The sequence below is a fragment of the Vipera berus genome (genome assembly GCF_964194415.1).
Source record: "Vipera berus genome assembly, chromosome: 2".
NCBI lineage: Eukaryota > Metazoa > Chordata > Lepidosauria > Squamata > Viperidae > Vipera > Vipera berus.
The window spans coordinates 263,951,930-263,972,513 of record NC_138203.1 but is presented as its reverse complement, the minus strand read 5'-3'; the positions used below and the strand labels follow the sequence as shown (position 1 = coordinate 263,972,513).

Genomic DNA, 20,584 nt, shown 5'->3' with positions numbered 1-20,584 from the left:
AATCAAGGAGAGAAGCAACCTAGAACTAAGGAGAAACTTCCTGACAGTTAGAACAATTAACCAGTGGAACAACCTGCCTCCAGAAGCTGTGAATGCTCCAACACTGGAAGTTTTTAAGAAGAGACTGGACAGCCATTTGCCTGAAATGGTATAGGGTTTCCTGCCTTAGCAGGGGGTTGGACTAGATGACCTCCAAGGTCCCTTCCAACTTTATATTATTATTATTATTATTATTATTATTATTATTATTATTATTATTATTATTATTATTATTATTATTATTATTATTACAACTGAGCCCAAAATTTCCATTGCTAAGTGAGACAGTTGTTGAGTTTTGTCTCATTTTACAACCTTTCTTACCACAGTTGGAAGGGACCTTTATATTACTATTACTACTACTACTACTACTATTACTACTACTACTATTATTATTATTATTATTATTATTATTATTATTATTATTATTATTATTATTATTATTATTATTATTATTATTATATGCTTTGCCTTCCTTGAAAGCCGAAGAAAGTGAAATGGCTGTCTGAAAATACCTGAAAGAAAGCAAAAAGCAAAAGGCTACAAAGACAGAGGAATATTTGTTCAACTAAATTTGAGTTCCAGCCAAAAGCAAAAAGAATTAGACGTAAATAAGCAGCACAAAGTAATTGAGGATGACAATTGAATAGGAAGGAGGAGACAGGTAAGAAGTGTACGGAAATCAAGATTATTATTTTTTCCGCAAAATGGATGGCCACTAACGGAAATCTGGATTCTGAACTAGAACCGGATTTCCTGGAAAGTAAAATTAAATTGGGCGTGGAGCATATTGCTAACCACTGAACGGCAGGAATTGTTGAAACATCAGCAGGGCTGTTGAAGAGGTGGCAGGTTCCATCTGTAGCCAGGTATGGAAAAAGTAACAGTGGACTCATATGTAAGATAATTTGCCCCAGTCGTTCCACTGGAAAGGGTCTACTTCAGATCCCATAGGCCAGGGTTAGGCAACCTTGGCTCTTTTATGACTTGTGGACTTCAACTCCTAGAATTCCTGAGCCAGCAGGAATTCTAGGAGTTGAAGTTCACGAGTCATAAAAGAGCCAAGGTTGCCTACCCCTGCCATAGGCCAAAGAATTTCGGCTGGCGGGTTCCAGGAGAAGGGCCCTTTTTCTGTGGCCCCCAGCCTTTTAGATTCTTCTGTCAGAAGTGAGATCTGCCCCCACATTCCAGCCCTTCTGGAAGAGCCTAAAAACCTGGCGCTGCTGCTTGGTCTGGGGCTTCACTGGGGTGTCTGTGTGTGTGTGGCATAGAGAAGGTTCTCATCCCTTAGGCTCCCCATCATCTTGGTTTTAATTATTTTTTATCTTTTTACTCTAATCTTAATTGTGTTTCCAGCACTTTTAAGCTTTTTATTGTATTGTAAGCTGCTCAGAGTCGCTGTGTTAGTGAGGCGGGGTGGGGGGGCATAGAAATTGAATAAATAAATAAAAATTATGCTCAAGATTTTGCCATCCCAAGCTCAACAGTACACAGAACATGATCTGCTGGTTGTACAGGGGCTGCTGAGATAACACTGCTACCGCAAGAAGATCTCACTGCTGAGCAAATGACAAAATATGAGTGACATTTGGCTTTATTAAGTGCACACCAAGAGGAAAATTTATTTGGTGGTAGTTTAAACATATTTCTTTGAGCAAAGACATCCAACCCTCCTTTTAAAATCACAAATTATCATTTGAGTTGCTTAAATTTAAAAAGCGTTTTGAAGGAAAACAAAAGGTATGCAAATGATTGGATAAAGACATAAACTAACTGGAGGGAGAAAGGCTGGAGAAGTTGATTTGCTCCAAGAGGCTCTACTTCCCACGTTGGGGAATTAGGTAGTGACAGCACTCTAACCAATAGGTAAATGCCCTGACAATTATTTTAGTTTTAATTGGTTACATACTGGCTTCTTTGAGGACCAGCGGTGGGCATCTATGGTAACTTTAAGACCTATGGACTTCAATTCCCAGAATTCCTGAGCCACCCACGGCTCAGGAATTCTGGGAGTTGAAGTCTACAGGTTGTAATGTTGCCATAGTTGTCCATACCCCTAGCATAGACAAAAGGAACAGGAGCACCATTGGGTACATCGAAAATAGTTCTGAGGAGCCTATTTTGAAGGAAATTCCTCATCACTATATAGGAAAGATAACTTGATTTTTGGAGAATTGGGATTAGGAAAATTTCCTGGCCACCATTCATATGTCAAAAAAAAAGTTATTCTTACCAAAGTTTTCTCCATTTTTATGGGTTAGGACGCTGAGCTTGTCGATCAGAAGGTCGGCAGTTTGGCGGGTCGAATCCCGAGTGACGCGTAACAGAGTGAGCGCCTGTTACTCGTCCCAGCTTCTGCCAACCTAGCAGTTTGAAAGCAGGTAAAAAATGCAAGTAGAAAAATAGGGACCACTATGGTGGGAAGGTAACAGCGTTCCGTGCGCCTTGGCGTCTAGTCATGCTGGCCACATGACCATGGAGACGTCCTCAGAAAAACGCTGGCTCTTCGGCTTTGAAACGGAGATGAGCACCGGCCCCTAGAGTTGGAAACGACTAGCATACATGTGCGGGGGAACCTTTACCTTTACCTTTAATTAGTGCTTTTTTTGTAAAAGAAAAAGGTGCCGGAACTCACACGTCATACAACCCACCATGCCTACCCTACAAGGTTCCATCCAAAAAAGGTGCCGGAACTCCGTTCTGAGCGTTCTATGAGAAAAAAAGCCCTGCCTTTAATGAGAACCCCAACTATCTGGAGCAGTAAAAAGGATGCCCCAACTATTTGTATTTGCTCTATATTTGGTTTCCCAGTTCTCCAACAGTGCCTTTTTCTTATCTCCCCAAACGCCGCCACCCTCGTTTTTCCAGCATTCCATCATGATTAGACAATTTGAAGATCATTAGATGTCCACTGCTCTTAACAATCTATGCAAGCCCAGGGACAAAGGCAATAAGTCATAGGTAATATGGATAAGTTCCTACGTATTTCCCACTTTTACTGAGGGGGGGAAATCTCCACTCAAGGGCTGGTATAATATTTATGCACTGCAGCAGCCCAGTTGAGTAGTGATGAGGGTATGAGTCACTGTAACAGATCAATATTAAAGTAGATTTATGAAGATATGAATTATCAAGGTCAGGTTCTCCCACTGACCACATGGGACTGCAAAAACTGGATAATCAGGAAGTTTGAAGGCAAAAACACAAGGCAAAAAAACAAACAAAAATATGCTGCCTTAATGCTGGAGAAACTTTTGGGAATATCACGGGCCGCAAATAGAAAAATAATAATTCAGGACTACTTGAAACAAAACCCAACTGAAAAGGCTGTAATAAAATTACGGCTTAAACATTTTGGACACATAATGTGAAGGCAAGAGTCAGTGGAGAATACCTTGACGCTTGTAAAATCAAGGGTAATTAAACAAAATTAGAAAGGCTGATAATGAGGGGGCTAGATTTTATTAATGATGACACAAGCATGAAATTACAGGAACTGAAAGAAGCAGTGATGAAATGATGTCCATCGCATGATGAAGTATTAGAAGAACAACCTCACCCTGCCTCATACACAACATTTCAAAGGGCCCATTTGTGGGCAGCCATCTTGTTTCTCTTTCCAAAACATAAATCCATTGCAGGTGAAAAGAGAAGAGCTGCACAGTGTCTAGCTAACACCAAGGACATCTCATTCAAAGATTGGCCCATCGGAGGGCATTCGCAAGAGAGACAAAGGGGGAATGACAACCTGTATGTGATGACATCGTGTATGTGCCAGCATCAGGCATTTTGATGCAAGCACACCATTTGCATGATGACATTGTTACATGTATGTTGTCATTGTGGAATCACTACAGCTTATAACAAAATAATAGAACAAACAGAGTTGGAAGGGATCCTGAAGATCTCTTAGTCGAACCCCCTGCTGAAGTAGGAGGCCACTATTATAGATACTACTGTCCCAATCAGTCCTCAGGCATTTAGGACTACAAGTCAGAATCAGTATTTTCAATGGGGCCCCGGAATAAGCCAGCATATTCCAAAACTAGTACAGAACTGGTGTCGCCTATCTCCCACTGATCACATGCACACGTTCTATACCAGTTAAGATTTTCAGCCCATTTTCAAGGACATTCCTAGATAGAACGCATTGTCTAAGCTGGATAAAGCCAGTGTTTCTGCCCAGTTTCCTTGTGGAGAGCACACATTGATGAAGACTAGAGGTCCCCAACCTCCTCTTTCCAGAAGACTTCTAGTATCATTAGACTTTGTTTCCACCCAGTGTCTTTTTGGAATACTTAGTTGCGTGATTTAACCATAAAAACTAACTAGTGTCCTGACAATGATATGTTATACTGTATAGCCTATTTCAACCAGATTTCCTGCATATTGCAGTAAGTCAGACTTCCTAGTTGACCACTGACCATGCTGGCTTCCAACCAGTGGTGGGGTTCAAATATGTGAACAACCGGTTCTCTGAGTGGATGCAGGCCTGGGGATCCAAGGCCTAGAGCGGACTTCCGGAAGTGGCATCTAGGCACTTCCGGCGGACTGTTCTAGACCTAGGAGGCCTCCTCCAGCCAGTTCTCTGAACTAAAAAAAAATTAGCTACCGGTTCTGCCGAACCAGTGCAAACAAGCTAAATCCCATCACTGCTTCCCACACACTTGGGAGGACTGTAGTGGAGAAGGCTGCATTATGGTTACATTGAGATGGATTCTGTTTTCAGTCCTTCCAACCAATAAATAGGAGACATTTAAAACTTAATCTTAATTGATTCAATTCTCCAAGTTTGTTCTTGGTACTAGAGATTAGTTTTGAAAGATGCAATACAACAGCACAGGGAAACACCATCGAAGTTTGTGAACTATACAGGAAATCCTCAACTTACAACCATTCATTTAGTAACCACTCAAAGTTACGATGGCTCTGAATAATGTGACTTATGGTCATTTTTCACACTTAACGACCATTGCATAATCCCCCTGGTCACATGATCAAAATGTGGACGCTCGAAAACTTATAACATTTCCAGTGTCCCAGGTTCATGTGATCACCTTTTGCAAGGTCAAGTGGGGAAGCAACCACCATGTTACTGACTTCACAACTGCAGTGATTCACTTACAAACTGTAGCAAACAAAATGATAAAATGGGGCAAAGCTCGGTTAACAACTGTCTCGTTTAGCAATGGAAATGTTGAGCTGAAGTGTTGATATAAGTCAAGGAGCACCTGTATTTCCACAATCTTGATGAAAATAGCCAATGCCAAAGAGCACAACTTCAAAACAATGACCAAAGAACAAAATTTACAAGCGAGTTAGGCTTTCGGTGTTTAAACAGTGACTTTTCAACTATCTAAAGAAGGGGTAGCAAACCTATGGTACGCATGCCAGAGGCGGCACACAGAGCCCTCTCTGTGGGCACACATGCCATTGCCCCAGCCCCACCTCCCCTGCGGCCCCCTCCACACCAGCAGCTCCCCCGAAGGAGAGTCGGCCCCGGGTGCGGCCCACGCAGAGCAGCGCAGCCAAGGACATGGCAGCTGGGCAGCAGGAAGAAGACTCCGCCCTCATGCCTCGTCACGCACAGATGATGCTGCGTGGTGTGGGCAGAGGGCATGGCTGCCATGGCACTGCACGGCCGCCTGGGCAATCTGCATCAATGGGCTGTGGAGGTGGTAGGTGGCCCTGTGGGCGGGCAGGGGGTGGGGATGGGGTGGGCAGGGTGGGCTGAGCAGAGTGGGGGTGGACGGTGGGGCGGGTTTTGGGCACTCGGTGTCTAAAAGGTTTGCCATCACTGATCTAGAGACAAATGCAATTGTTCTGCCTTGGAGGGGTTTTTTTAGCGCAACCATGCCAAGGTATGAGAAATTGTACTCAGTATGTATGCCCTTTGTCTAATCTTTACTTTGCTTTCTCATTCTCTCGTGGCTTCCTCTGTCCTAATCTTCTATTGCATCTCTGTGCTTCTCCTCTCTAAAGCATCAGGATTAAAGATGACAAGAACCATCCGCAGAGGAAGAGAACCTATACAGAAGGGCAGGAGGATCTTTCAAAAAGAAAAATGCACCCGCTTCCAAAACGCGAGTTTTCCATCTACTCATTTGGAGAGGACTCTGTGTTTTTGGAATGAGTTCGGGACGCTCTTCACTACCTGTGGATTTCCTTACTGCTTTCCTTCTGGAAGCAGTTACGATAACCGATTAAGTCAGACCAACCAGCGTGGGGAAGGAAAATCTCCAGTTCAGACTGACTGGTGTTTTGGAGAGGGCAGATGGTTGGTTTTTGTTCTGTTCTGTTTTGTTTTTTTTAAAAAAAACATTTGGAATCCAGGAGTTTTCCCCCTCTTAATTAGATTCTACTTCCTTTGGTGGGGGGTAGAAGAGACCCCATTGTCTGAAGCCAGATTTTCCTAGGCAGCACTAATTAGAGCCTTCTCTGATTTGTGAGCCACTAATTAGACATCAAAGATTTAAAGTGTTTTCAAACAGAGACAGGTTTGAAATTGCAATTTTGCCTGGAATCCCTTTTCTAGGCAGTAGTGTGCAATGACCTTAAGCCCAGCTCATTCTCGGAATGCTTCAGTGAGCAATTTAGAATACAGTTCTTTAATTTGGATTGTTGTTATGTGGTTATATTAGCTATGTTTTTTTCTGAACTGATTATCTGTAAATGTAAGTGGAAATATTTTAGTTATGTCTGCTTAAATGTTTTGGGTGAAAATATGGATGTCTAAACAGTTTGTATTTTCCATGAAATCATGTCTGTATGTGTGTTTTTGTGTGTATGTTTCTGTGTGTGTGGTTTCTGTTTCTATGTGTGAACTTTTGTTTGTTTACAGTGTTTCAGTCTCCCGGCCTTTAATCATTTTAGAAGAGCAACTAAGATGATTAAAGGCCTGGAGACTAAAACATAAGAAGAAGGGTTGCAGGATTTGAGTTTGGCTAGTCTAGAGAAAAGAAGGTCTAGGGGGGACATGATAGCAGCGTTCCAGTATTTGAGAGGCTACCGCAAAGAGGGAGGGGGTCAATTTATTTACCAAAGCACCTGTAGGCAGGACAAGAAATAATGGATGGAAACTAATCAAGGAGAGAAGCAATCTGGAACTCAGAAGAAACTTCCTAGCAGTGAGGACAATTAGCTGGTGGAACAGCTTTGCCTTCAGACATTGTGGGCACTCCATCACTGGAGGTTTTTAAGAAGAGACTGGACAGTCACTTGTCTGAGATGGTATAGGGTCTCCTGCTTGAGCAGGGGGTTGGACTAGAACAGACATGTCAAACACAAGGCCCGGGTGCCGGATCCGACCCGTGAAGTGGTTTCATGCGGCCCGCGAAGCCATCCTGGAAACAGTGAGGGAATGGCCCCCACTGCCTTGGCCCTGGCCCAGAGACCCTCCTTCTGCCAGAGACCCTCAGATCTGTCCCACTCCTGCCCAGGCCCCCATAGGCACCCTTGATGCGAACGATGTAGAGCTGGCCATGCCCACCCAGTAGGCCATACGCACTCTAGCCACGCCCACCCAGTAGGCCACACCCACCCTGGCCATACCCACCCGCCCCCCCTGAGGGCAACTGCAATGCTGATGCAGCCCTCAGTGAAATTGAGTTTGACACCCCTGGACTAGAAGACCTCCAAAGTCCCATCCAGCTCTATGCTAATTGAGTGTTTACTTTGCTTTTGCTCTCTTTCTCTTTCTCTCACTTTCTCTTTTTTCTTTTTAAAGTTGCTGGAAGCAGCCTTTTTTCCTCTCATCTAGCTTTGTGAATTCCACAAACGGAGAACTTGTGTCCTACTTTACCTTGAAGAATTGCTCTTTGTGCTACTCACATGGACATCTGGGGGCCCCAAAGGATGATATAAGACTCCCTTTTTTTTACCCTATACCCTGTCCTCACATTATCTGAATGAAAAACATTCTGGATTCTGCAAAACTACACTAACCTAGCTCAGAACGACAATAGCACCCATCACTGATGAATTAGTTCTTTTGACTGGCCATTTTTGGAGAAAAAGAAGTAGTGGCAGGTTAAGAGTCCTCTAATACTTAGAGCTTAAACGGACTCCAGAAGATGGTAGAGGACAGGAAGGCCTGGAGGAACCGTTGTCCATAGGGTCGCGATGGGTCGGACACGACTTCACAGCTAACAACAACAAATACTTAGAATTTAAATTGTGTTGCTCTCCTAAACTGCCAACGGAACTCCGGACTGCCCCCGAACTCCGTTCATTTCACCGGGACGTAAAAACCTGGCTCTTTGAGCTATCTGGTCTGGACTGAGGGGTTTTAATGTTTTTAAATTGTGATTTTAATTTTTGCGGCTAGACTTAATTTAATTTATTTTAATTTTATATTGGATTGTTTTTAAATTTTGCCTTGTAAACCGCCCTGAGTCCTTTGGGAATAGGGCGGTATATAAACCAAATAAATAAATAAATAAATAAATAAATAAATAAATAAATAAATAAATAAATAAATAAATAAATAAATAAATCTAAATTAACCTAAAGGGGCAGAAAATTGGATGTCCTTTTTCAGAATAGGTATTCATTGCCACTTTAAACGGAGAAACTATTTCATTTTTTCTTTCCTGTATTTTCATCTGTAACTTTAAGTTTGAGGACATTTGAAAAGTTTGGGGAAGACTGAGCGTTGGATACAGAAAATAAAAAAGGAAAAGGAAGATAATTTGGCTTCCATTGCCCTCCTCAGTAAAGTATCATTCCAGTCTTAATCTAAACTGTTCCCAAACATTTGCTTTGTGCTGCCATCTTCACTAACATCTTAGCCTATTGAGACCATATCACTCTGTATGTATATGATACTGAGACAAAATCGATCTCAACTAATTAATGTTCAAAATGTTGCATGATTCTATGGTTAACTTGCAAACCATTTAAATAAGAAACTTTATCTGATCAGGAGAAACTTTTGTGAATCAGCTAAGGGAGATAATATTGCAAATTATTTGGGTGAGTTAGCTTCTAGAATCATGGGTTCAATATGACACATTATTTCTTTTTTAAAAAAAACTTGTCCATATTTTTTAACCAAGACAAACTTCTGCCTTCAGTAAATATTTTGAAAATGTCATCTTTTTGGCAACTATTTTATTCATTAACTATACAGTTGATAGGCTAAAAAAGCCTTTACTTTATACCGTTTGGTGTGCCACCATTTTGCTTTTAGTGGTTCTACAACCTCTTTCTTTGCTACATTCTAATGTTTTGCCCCTCTAAGTCTTTGGCAGCTGAAATCAATAGTTTTCATTGCAATGTTTTACTCTGGACTGCCAATTACAGTGAATGGACAGAACACTGCTCGTTTGTGGGGGAAAATATATTGGAAAATCTGGCAAAAAAACATAAGGACATCATAGGCAATCTAACATGTTAGGAGCAACTCTGAGTAGCATTCCTAATCTGGAAATCTTCTATGTTCAAATTCTAGCCGCATCTTCTTCTGGTATACTGGGGTAATAAGAAAAGCAGTACGATGTAAAAAAAACCCTAATGTAGACTATCCTCTTAGGACTACAAAATCCTCAGATTGTCTTTTTATTGAACAAGAAATTTGCAGTAAGGCATTTCTGCCACATGTACAGTAGCAATACAATTTAAAATTCTGAGTGGGGGCCATTGTATTATTTTATGACATTTCCATAATCTGGGAGTCCTCCAGCTACAAAGACCTGGACTTCTGGGATTCTCAACAACAGCCATGCTAGCTGTAGAATTCTGGAAATTGAAGTCCTCATACCTGGAAGGCATCAAATTTGGGGAAGGCTGTGCTATCTGCCCTCTCTTTGTGGAAGCAATTCAGTTCTTTGAGCTTCTACTCAATTATATCTGTCACAGAAGGAAGGTGTTGCATGTTCACAACTGCAAGTTCAATCATAGCTATGCAAGTTCCTCAAAAGCTCTAGCACTAGCATCTAAGTGTGGTTTTGCCAGGAGCGAGGAATCTGTTCCCCTCAAAATGTTGCTGAATTCTGATCAGCCATGATAGCCAGTGGTTAAGAAATTCTGAGAATTACAAGTCAGTAACATTTGGAGGACTATAACTTCTCTATTTGTCAGGCCCCAAGAGCCTGACAAATAGAGTTATTTCCAGTTTCCTTTATTGTTCCTCACCTAGAGATGGAAATATTGTCGAACTAAAGCATCACTTGAAAGATACTCTGGGAACTACTACGGAGGAGCCATCTTAACTTTCGTTCTCCTAACTAAACTATCTAAACTTCACTGTCTCTTGGTCCTTTTGAATGCAGCCCCTCCCTCCAGGGAATCCAGACTACATTCCACCACAGCATCCTTGTGTATGCACCTGTGGCCCCATTTAGTTCTCTGGCTTTACATCATATGTGCCATTAGGTTTTTCCTAGCATTATAGCAGTCTTTCACAACTTGATGCTCTTCGCATGTAGTAGACTTCAACTCCTAGAATCTTAGCCAGCATCTTGAAGACATCAAATCAGAGAAAATCAGCTTGGAAGAACTGCAAACTAGCATTATTAGTCCCTGCATCTTTCCATCACTTAAAAATAGCCTGTATGAAGAGAGGTTCTAGTCATCATGGCCTCTTTCCCAGACTTAAATGAAGCTTAGTTCAGACCTCAGAAAGCCTTTTTATTGATCCATTAGTTCTTTTTGATAGTCTGCTTTCTGCTGATCAGACATTAACTCACCACTTTATGCCTCTATGCTGAGCTTGGCAGCTTAGTTCATTTGGGATTCAAGTCTTTCTTCCTTAAGCAGGTCCAGCAGTTGGATTTGAGCCCACTGCATAAAATGCCTTTATAATGAGGAGGTATACTTTCCATCTTCATTTTATTTTAGAGATATTTTGTTAGTCCTTATTTTCATCATATAGCTGCTCTATGATGTTCTCAGACAACAGTTTTATTCTAACACTGAATGCATCTTTATACCATAACTTTTGTCTGCCTTACTTGCTTTAAAGTTGAAAATCTAAATCCTTGTCCTTTATTATTTTTCTACCTTCCATACTTTTCCTGGGCATTCACATTCCTCAGTAGAGTTCACACAATATGTTTAATGTGACAATACCATTACCTGGATTTGCACAGTAAGTTGAACTATAAAGAAATGTATTGGACTTGCATAACAGACTATGCCACAGACAACCAACCAAGGGGGGGGAGGAGGGAGGGGGAAGGGGGGATTCTTAAAGGAAAACTTAAACCAAGATTAGTATCTTGTATAAATGAAGGTGTTGGGTCTTTAAGTGTTCAAGCATATGTCATTCTTTCCTCCCTTGGGCTTTCAGTACCATGGACAGAAGCCCAGAAACTTGACCAATCTATCAGATCCTGTACCTGACTCTCTTTAACAAGGATTTGGCCTTTTAACTTTTTAAAAATCAGTTTTTTTAATCTAGTTAAAACTAATGGTGATGAGGTTTTATTTTTTATTTATGTTAAACTTTTAGTTGAATAAGTAAATACAATTTATTTACTATTCAAGATAAAAACTGTTTCTGGCAATTTATTTGCAAAAAGATTTGGATATATCAGGGTTTCATTTGTCAATAAACTAATCCCAGATGAAATTACACCAATATCAAAAAAATACTTTGTTGGGGGTCACACACAAACCATTCATAAGTTGCACGCAAACACACACACAAACCTAAAACACACATCTCTATGACTCTTAGAACTGTCACAAATATTACACAGACTAAACTAAACAAGTCTATTCCAACAGATTACGGACATCTGGAGCTGTCACTCACTTGATTTAACAGAGCAATAATTTTATAGGCTCAGAAGAGCTTGACTCCCTTCCAGATGTTTTGAACCTCAGTTCCCCAAATCCCTTGCCATTGATCATATTGGATGGCTTGATGGTAAATGAAGTGCAACTTATCTTTGGGGGAATGAAATTGTCTACCAGTAGCCTACAGAATCTCATTCATAGTTTATGTTTATTTTAAAGGGCCTTCTCAAGTCTTCCACATATGGTGGAGAGAGATTGTACAAGAGTTTATGGTATCTATTCCATTACCAAGCATCCTACTTTGAAAATATAATGTATGGGCCTTCCCTTCTGTCCCCAGTTCAGCCAAATAGTTATTCATTGAGGGTCTTCCACCTTTAAAAAAATTATTACATCCCGTTACTTTGGCTGTTCAGATCAATTCTCTCCCCCCCCCCATTTAGTTTTCCCTTCTAAGCAGGGAAGTCCTCCCACTCATTCTATTTAGCCTCTTGCTTTCTCCGTTCCTCTTTCAGTTTCTGGCATTATTGGCCGAGAAGCGGGGGGGGGAGGGGGGGCGAGTGGAATACAAGGTTTCCTGGAGAGATCTATTATTTGCAAAGAGGGTGGGCGGGGGAGAGGGTAAACGGTCCCCCCCTCCGCCAGCTTACCTGCCAGTAGCTGCATCCAAGCACAGATCTTGTAGACCGTGGCCGTGTTGCAGAAGAAGAAGAGGGCAAAGCAAGTGATGCAGCCCAAGATCAGCACCATGGAGAGCAGCACGAAGAAGGAGGCGGCCTTGAAGGCGCCGGAGGGGATGCTGCGGAAGTCGGCGAAGGAGCCGTGGCAGGTGAGTTCCCGGTTGTTGCCTTCGTTGCCCACACAATAGTGGAAGAGGCCGAAATAGCCCGGCTTGGGCGTGCTGACGCTGTCGCCGATCCAGTAAGGCTGGATGAAGACGACCACGTTGATGATGGCGAAGCAGATGGTGAAGATGGCCCAGAGCACGCCAATGGCCCGCGAGTTCCGCATGTAGTTGTCATGGTACAGTTTGGAGGCCTCCTGCGACGGCAGCATCGTGCCGGGAGGCTCGGAGCGCGGGATCCCCGGCGGCGCAGAATCGGAGAAGGGAGCCCCGGCCGCCCCAGCGCTTCTTCCCTGGCGAAAAGACGGCTAGCGGCGGGAGCCCCGCGGCGCCGGCCGAGGGAGAAGCCAAGGGGGGCCCCGAGAGGGGCCAGGCCATGGGCCCCCGGCCTGTCCAAGCGGCGGGCCGGGGGCTCCCCTAGACGCGCTGGCTCGCTCCCTGCAGCTTCAGCCGCGACTCCATCTTGGCTGCTGCCGCTCCCGCTGCCTCGGCTCCTGTTGGCTCGCTCGCTCGCTCTCCCGTTCGCTCGCTCGCCTGCTTGCCTGCCTGCCTCTCCGCTCGCCTGGCCGAGGCTCGCGCTCGCGGCGAGGGCTCGCGCTCGCGGCGGAGCCTCGCGAGCGAGCGCGTGCGAGCCCCGGGCCCCGGGAGGAGGAAGTCTGGAGCGGTAAAGATAAGAAGGTGGGAAAGGAAGCAAACGCTGGGACAGCTTCCCAAAGGGAGGAGGAGGAGGAGGAGGAGGAGGAGGAGGAGGAAGAGAAAGAGGAAGAGGAGAGGCAGCGCCACGCACATGCGCCCAGCACGCAGGTCAAGGGAGCCGGAGGCCACCGGCCGGCTTCTCTTTCCCCCCCGGGACCCCGGAGGCTGTGACGGCGGAGGGGCAGCGAAGGCGGGGGAGCGCGCCGGGTTCCCTCTCGGCCGCGGGCTCTTCGCCCCCCTCCTGGGACGAGCCTGAACGGCGATCTTGTCTGGGTTTTTTTCCGACGCGATCTGAAAAACGCGTTTATTTGAACAAGCCGGCTTGGCCTGATGGGGGGGGTGGGGGTGGGTTGGGTTTTTTTATTGTTCTTAATATTTGTATTTATTGTTTTTTACCTTGGGCATTATGTTTAATTCCTTTTAACTTTTGTATTTTTTTGTATTTTATAACATTTGCCCTGTTCACCGCCCTGAGTCCTTCGGAAGAAGGGCGGTATATAAAATAATAATAATAATAATAATAATAATAATAATAATAATAATAATAATAATAATAATAATAATAATAATAATAATAATAATAATAATAATAATTATTTAATTTATTTTTATTACATTTATATCCCGCCCTTCTCCGAAGACTCAGGGCGGCTTACAAGCTTAGCAGTAGCCTTCATTCTATGTATATGCCTGCTTGTTAGGGCTTTCACACACACCACAAGCGGCATTATTACAAAGTCAGATTATTATTATTATTATTATTATTATTATTATTATTATTATTATTATTATTATTATTATTATTATTAATTTAATTTATTTTTATTACATTTATATCCCGCCCTTCTCCGAAGACTCAGGGCGCTTACAAGCTTAGCAGTAGCCTTCATTCTATGTATATGCCTGCTTGTTAGGGCTTTCACACACACCACAAGCGGCATTATTACAAAGTCAGATGATTATTATTATTATTATTATTATTATTATTATTATTATTATTATTATTATTATTATTATTATTATTATTATTACGAAAATAAGGACGGCCGCTAGAGGCCAGCAAACTACCAGTTTCTCCTCGGTCGTCCGAATGTTTGCAGTGGAGCGCTCGACCCGAATGTTGAACGTTTGCAGGCCAGGCGAGAAATCCCCACATGGCGGGCCCCCAAGAGAAGCTGCAGCGGAGAGAGAGGCGCTGAAGGAAGGTGGAAGCCAAGGAGGGAGGGGCTCTGAGCCGGCCTCCATCCAGCGATAGGCTCTGGAAGAGGAATTTACTCGGGGACACCCCCCCCCCCCGCGCAGCTTCGCCAGGTATCCTGCTGATCGTTCTTTTCATCTCCCTCCCTCTTCTTCCAGCTTTTGAAGGAAAGGGGGGGGAGATCCTTCGCCCCTCTGATTCCCGTTCTCTGAGCTGACCCTGATGGAAGTGGTGTCTATTGGGCCAATCCCAGCCTAATGGGAAACGCAGTCCAGCATCTCTGGGTAGCATCAGATGGGGGATGACTTTAAGGACTCATCCCAATGGGACAGATAAAAACTTCAACTCCAGAAGTTGGACTCAATCCTGTAGTCTCTACAGTCTCGATTGAGAAGTCAATTTCTGCTTTCTTAGTTGTTGTTTTTTAAGATCTCAAGGTTTCAAAGGAAAATGTCTTTCCCTGATCAGTCCAGGAAAAAGGTCAGAACGGTAAGCTAAATTCAAGAGCACCATCAGTGATGAAGCAGGGAGAAAAAGGAAAAAAAAAGTCAGATGTGCAGGATTTGAAACCGGATGAGGAAGGCCAGAGATTGCTGAAGCTGGAGTACATCTGATCTCTCAGGAATCAGATTCCCTCTGGAGCATGAAGGAGCATCTTCTGGCTCTCTCAATGTTGCTGAATTCTCAACTCCCAGCAACCTCAGTTGGCCTGGCCAATGGTGAGGGGCAATGGTTACTGCTGCCTAAGAACACCAGGAGGGACACACATTTCTCACCTCCATTCAGGAGAGATTTTATTTTATTTTTTTATTTTAATCCCATTTATATCCCGCCCTTCTCCGAAGACTCAGGGCGGCTTACAATCTAAGCACAAATCAAATGTGCTTAGCAATAGCCTTCATTCTATGTATATGCCTGCTTATTAGGGCTTTCGGGGGGCCCCCAAGCGGTATTATTACAAAGTCAGCTTAATTGCCCCCAACAATCTGGGTCCTCATTTTACCTCCCTCGGAAGGATGGAAGGCTGAGTCAACCTTCAGCCTGGTGGGACTCGAACCTGCACTAATTGCAGGCAGCTGGTGTTACTTAAGGAGGCATTAGCCCACTGCTCCACCAAGGCTCCACCAAGATAAAGATAAGATCATGGATAAACTACTAGGACATCTGCGTCAATTTGACTGATATTAAATGTTTTAATAGGCTCTGGATGATTAACATTCCCCACTTCTGCATCTTAGCTAGTCAACCTCTTGGCTCTCAGTTTTTCGGAACCCTTTCTTAGATATTTTTTTTAAAAAATTAAAGATTAAAGAATGGAGGAAAACAAAGAAAATTTAAACATCAAACCAGCAATGAAGCTACAATTCAAATGTGTGATTGTAGGCTGGAACAATGGCAGTGTGATTAACCATTTATGAGAAAGAGAAACATAACGATAACTTCAAACCCTCATTATAGGAATGACCAGAAATGTGATTTGTGGATTTCTGAATACCACCCCCTCAAAACATATAGACTTTTTATAGATGCGAAGATGAAATTGGAAATACTGACCCTCTTCGACCCGAAGACTAGTTAGAATTGTAGAGTTGAAAGGGACCCTAAGAGGTCATCAAGTTCAACTCCCCGCAGGATTCACTACATCATCCCCCAGTTTGAAAACTTCCAGTGAAGGGAAAGAAACCATTCCATGTGATAACTATCCACTGATTGACAGCTGTTATTGTCAAGACCTTCTTCCTGATCTCGGGTTCCTTAACCTCATATTGTGCCTCTCCAGCTTCGCAACAGAGAATATTATGCTGAATTTTTAAAAATAGCTCATAGCATTGTTTTCCCAGTCAGTGAAAGCTAAGCTTGAAAATATTTATTCAATTAATGGAAAAGTGATGAATTATAAACTGGGAGCAGCAAGCTGTATCATTAAGAAGAAAGCATTACAAGTAGTGCTCGGCTTACAATAGTTCATTTAGTGACATTCATAGTTACAACGGCACTGAAAAAAGTGACTTTATGACCATTTTTCACAGTTACAACCTTCGGAACATCCCCGTGATCATGTGATCCAAATTCAGGTGCTTGGCAACTGGTTCATACTTATGGCCATTGCTGTGTCCCAAGGTCACGGGATCCCCTTTTTGCGACCTTTTGACAAGCAAAGTCAATGGGGAAGTCAGATTTGGTTAACAACCAGGTTAATAACGTAGCAGCTACAGTGATTCACTTAACAACTGTGGCAAGAAAGGTCACAAAATGGGGCAAAACTCACTTAAGAAATGTCTCACTTAGCAACAGAAATTTTGGTCATACGTTGAGGACTACCTGTACTCGTTTTCTCTCACATAACAGGAAAGGACTTTTATAACCCTGATGCTAATAGGTCTCTATAGATCACACAACCCTCATCTAAATATAAAGAGAACATTTCCCCTTGCTTCAGAATTGCTTCTGAACTTATGTCAGCCATGCACATTGATGTGATCAATTATAGTCCTATAATCCATGAATTCTGACTGATTCTAGTATTTGTCCCAGTTAAAACCTGTCCTAACTCTGCCTTCTCAAATTGAAAGGTTTCCTGTGTCAGTCAGGGAAAGTTCTGGCTTAATGCATTGGAAATCCGCCGCCACATTTGGCTCAGTAGAAAAGTTGGTTTGAACATGAACAAGCCACAATTGATGGGTTCACACAATAAATATGCTGTAAGCAATGGTTTACAAAACACAATGGTTGAGTTCAAGCAACAAAACCAGGCAAACTAATCATAGTTTGGTGTCATATGTCCAAGTTTCTCATGCTCATAAATTTGCAGAAAGTTCATCAAGCATGCCACAAAGTCTCCTGTGAGAGGAGATGACAAAAACTAGGCTGAACTATGAATATAAAACTGGCTGCATATCGGTATTCAATGAGTATCTATCAGTGACTCCACATTAAATTGACAGAAGGGTCAAGTGACATGCTGCAGGGCTTTGTTCTACTAGGCCAGGGGTCTTCAGACTTGGCCCTTTTATGACTTGTGGACTTCAACTCCCAGAATTCATCAGCCAGGTACGCTGGCTGAGGAATTCTGGGAGTTGAAGTCCACAAGTCATAAAAGGGCCAAGTTTGAAGACCCCTATACTAGGCACTGGGGTCACTCAATATCATATGATACTTGGAGGAGGATGCAAAAAATATAGATTGGCGAGTGACCCAAAGATAGGGGAATCACAAAAACTGTATAGGACAGTCTCAGGGTGCAAGATCTTCTTGATAAATGGAAAATCGGACAACTAGGTGAATATCAACAGGGACAAATGCAAACTTTTTAGTTTGGGTAGGAAGAACCAAAGGCCTGAGTATAGGGATGAATGCAGCTGCAAAAGAGTAGATTACATTAGTACTGGTATTGTGGCAAGGTCATTGGCCCTCTTTATCCCACATTGAGTCAGACTTCCTAGAAACATTGCACCCATATCTGCATATTATATTTTAGGAAGGAACAAACCAGAGCATGTTCAAAAGACACCAGTGAAAATGATAAAAGAGGCTGAAATGAAAACTAAAGGATGTTTGGAATCCCTGGGTACATATAGTGTGGAGAGGACTATGTGGAGACCTAACAGGTATCTAAAAGACTACCTTGAAGTCTTCAAAACCAATGGAATTGTTTAGATTGGCTCCAGAAGATAGAACAACAAATAAGAGGCTTACATTACAATGTCAGCCCCACTAAATAGATCAAAAAATCAACTCCATAGGAAGCCTAAAACTTCTTTTATTGAGATTGGTTATATTAGAATCTTGCAGGTCTGATTGGGCTGTATTCCTGTTCCTTCTTACATTTCAGTGAATTAAGGAGGCGGCTGTCTGCACCACTTCTGAATATTCTGGTCTTCTGTATTTAAAAAAATATTTCGGGCTATTTTGCCTAGGTAGTAGTTCCTGCTTATTTCCATTAAGATCATCTTCCTTACTCTAGAGCAGGGGTCTTCAAACGTGGCCCTTTTATGACTTGTTCACTCTGGCTGAGGAATTCTGGGAGTTGAAGTCCACAAGTCATAAAAGGGCCAAGTTTGAAGACCCCTGCTCTATAATAAAGAACTACAAGTAGTCCTCAAAATGAGCCTGGAATGATGATTGTAAGTCATGGTGGTCATTAAGTGGGTCTTCACATGACCATGTCCAATTTTATGACCACCTTCATGGCAGTTTTTAAGTAAACACTGCAGTCACTAAGCAAATGCAGCAGTCAGTAAGCCAACCCATTTTCTTCAATCGGTGGTATTTTTTTGGCCAGAAACTGGCAGCAAATGCCAACAATTGCATTCACATGACTGTGCGATGCTGCAAAGGGTCATAAATGCAAGCACCCAAAATGTGATCACATGGCCGATGGGAGATGGGGACAGCTTTCAGAATCTCAGAACTGAATTGTAATTGCTCTGGGGAGGTCTGTTATGACTTTAAATGGTTGCTAAGTGGCCGGTCATTAAGCAAAGTACATTTTGGTTGAGCATCAGGAAAAAATCTCTTAACTGTAAAGAGCTGTTCAATAGTGGAACGTTGCAAAAAAAAAAAGGTTGAGGGATTGGCAGCACTAGCTGTGAATTCTGGCTTATGAAGTCCAATAAAATGAGGCTGGCTTACAGCATCTCCAATACTTTGGAGAAAAACAGTTTTATAGTATTCCAGGCATGGCTAACTGCCCCGTAGTAGCCCAGTCCATTAAGAGGGTGAGAACACAGTGCAATATTTTGCTGCAGTTCTAAATTGTACATCAACAATCTCTTTCATTGCACAAGGGTATTAACTGAAGCTAACAGAAATGAAAGAAAAATATAATAACATTACATTCCCAAGGATTCATTTTAGTAGCATCAACAAGACTATTAAAGAGCCAGTTGCAATTCAACTAATCCTGGCTGGCTTTTGAAAGGTTCATATTTGAATGGGATACTCATAATCATAAGCAATTTATTCCTCCCTCTTGTGAAATTGATGCTACGTAACCATTCAACCAGAGTTCTTGCTACAAATTAACAAAAGTATGAGACCCAACTAATATACGGATCCGAGGTTTTAATAATTGCTCACATTCAGGACATGTGCTGTTGCTGGGATACACATGAGTGATTGCTAATATGTATTGGGGACAGTGAGAAAACGAGAGAAAATCCAAACAGAAGCCCGTAATGAATCTCAGAATCATTTCAGAGGGCAGTTTTAAAGCTGCTGAATTAATTTAGCAGAAAGCAACATTGCCTTCTCTTTCCTTCTTCAGACAGAAGCTTCTGAAAAAGGCTTTCATAGCTCTGGAAAATGGACCATGATGAGGATAACTTGCCCACTCTTTAATCTGCAGAGGATCCTGCTCTGCAAACAATACTGGAGGCTGTATGTTTTACATGGAGAAAAGCTCTTTATTAATTATTATTATTAATTTAATTTCTATACCGCCCTTCTCCCGAAGGACTCAGGGCGGTGTACAGGGCAATAAAAATACAATAAAAATACAATGTACAAAAGTTAAAAAATAAGATTAAATAGAACTAGCCCATTACAATAAATAATTAAACATTACTAAATAAAATACCCCAAACCCATTAGACCAGGCCGGCTTCTTCAAATCGGTATTGCATTTCTCTGCGTACTAAGTCTGGAAATCAGAGCCTCAGTCACATCCTGCTGGCCTCTGGCCTCTGAGAATCTCTGCTCTCAGAACATGAACTCTCTAGCTGTTAAAAACTTCATTTTCTGAGAGCAAAGATGTGACGGAGGCCCCGATCTCCAGACCTAGTATAGGTAGTCCTCAACTTACAACAGTTCGTTTAGTGACCGCTCAAAGTTACAATGGCACTGAAAAAAAAGTGTCTTATGACTGTTTTTCACAATTACGAGTGTTGCGGCATCCCCACAGTCAAGTGATCAAAACTCAAGACGCTCGGCAACTGACTCAGATTTATGACGGTTGCAGTGTCCCGGGGTCATGTGACTCCCCTTTTGTGACTTCTCTCAAGCAAAGTCACTGGGGGAATCCAGACTTGGTTAGCTACCATGTCACTAACCTAACAGCTGCAGTG

General features: G+C 42.5%; 2 protein-coding genes across 2 annotated transcripts in view; both read right to left on the bottom strand.

Annotated features, from left to right (window-relative positions):
* LHFPL4 (LHFPL tetraspan subfamily member 4) overlaps window positions 1-12,840 on the bottom strand; it is a gene marked incomplete at its 3' end in the record, with an annotated part of 56,719 nt that extends 43,879 nt beyond the window's left edge. Inside the window, exon 1 of the mRNA XM_081319086.1 lies at window positions 12,432-12,840. Within this exon, the coding sequence (XP_081175212.1) occupies window positions 12,432-12,837 (406 nt within the window). The 5' untranslated portion in view covers window positions 12,838-12,840. The remainder of the gene's footprint in view (window positions 1-12,431) is intronic.
* TADA3 (transcriptional adaptor 3) overlaps window positions 1-20,584 on the bottom strand; it is a 701,258-nt gene that overhangs the window by 362,004 nt on the left and 318,670 nt on the right. The gene's annotated exons all lie outside the window — the stretch shown is intronic.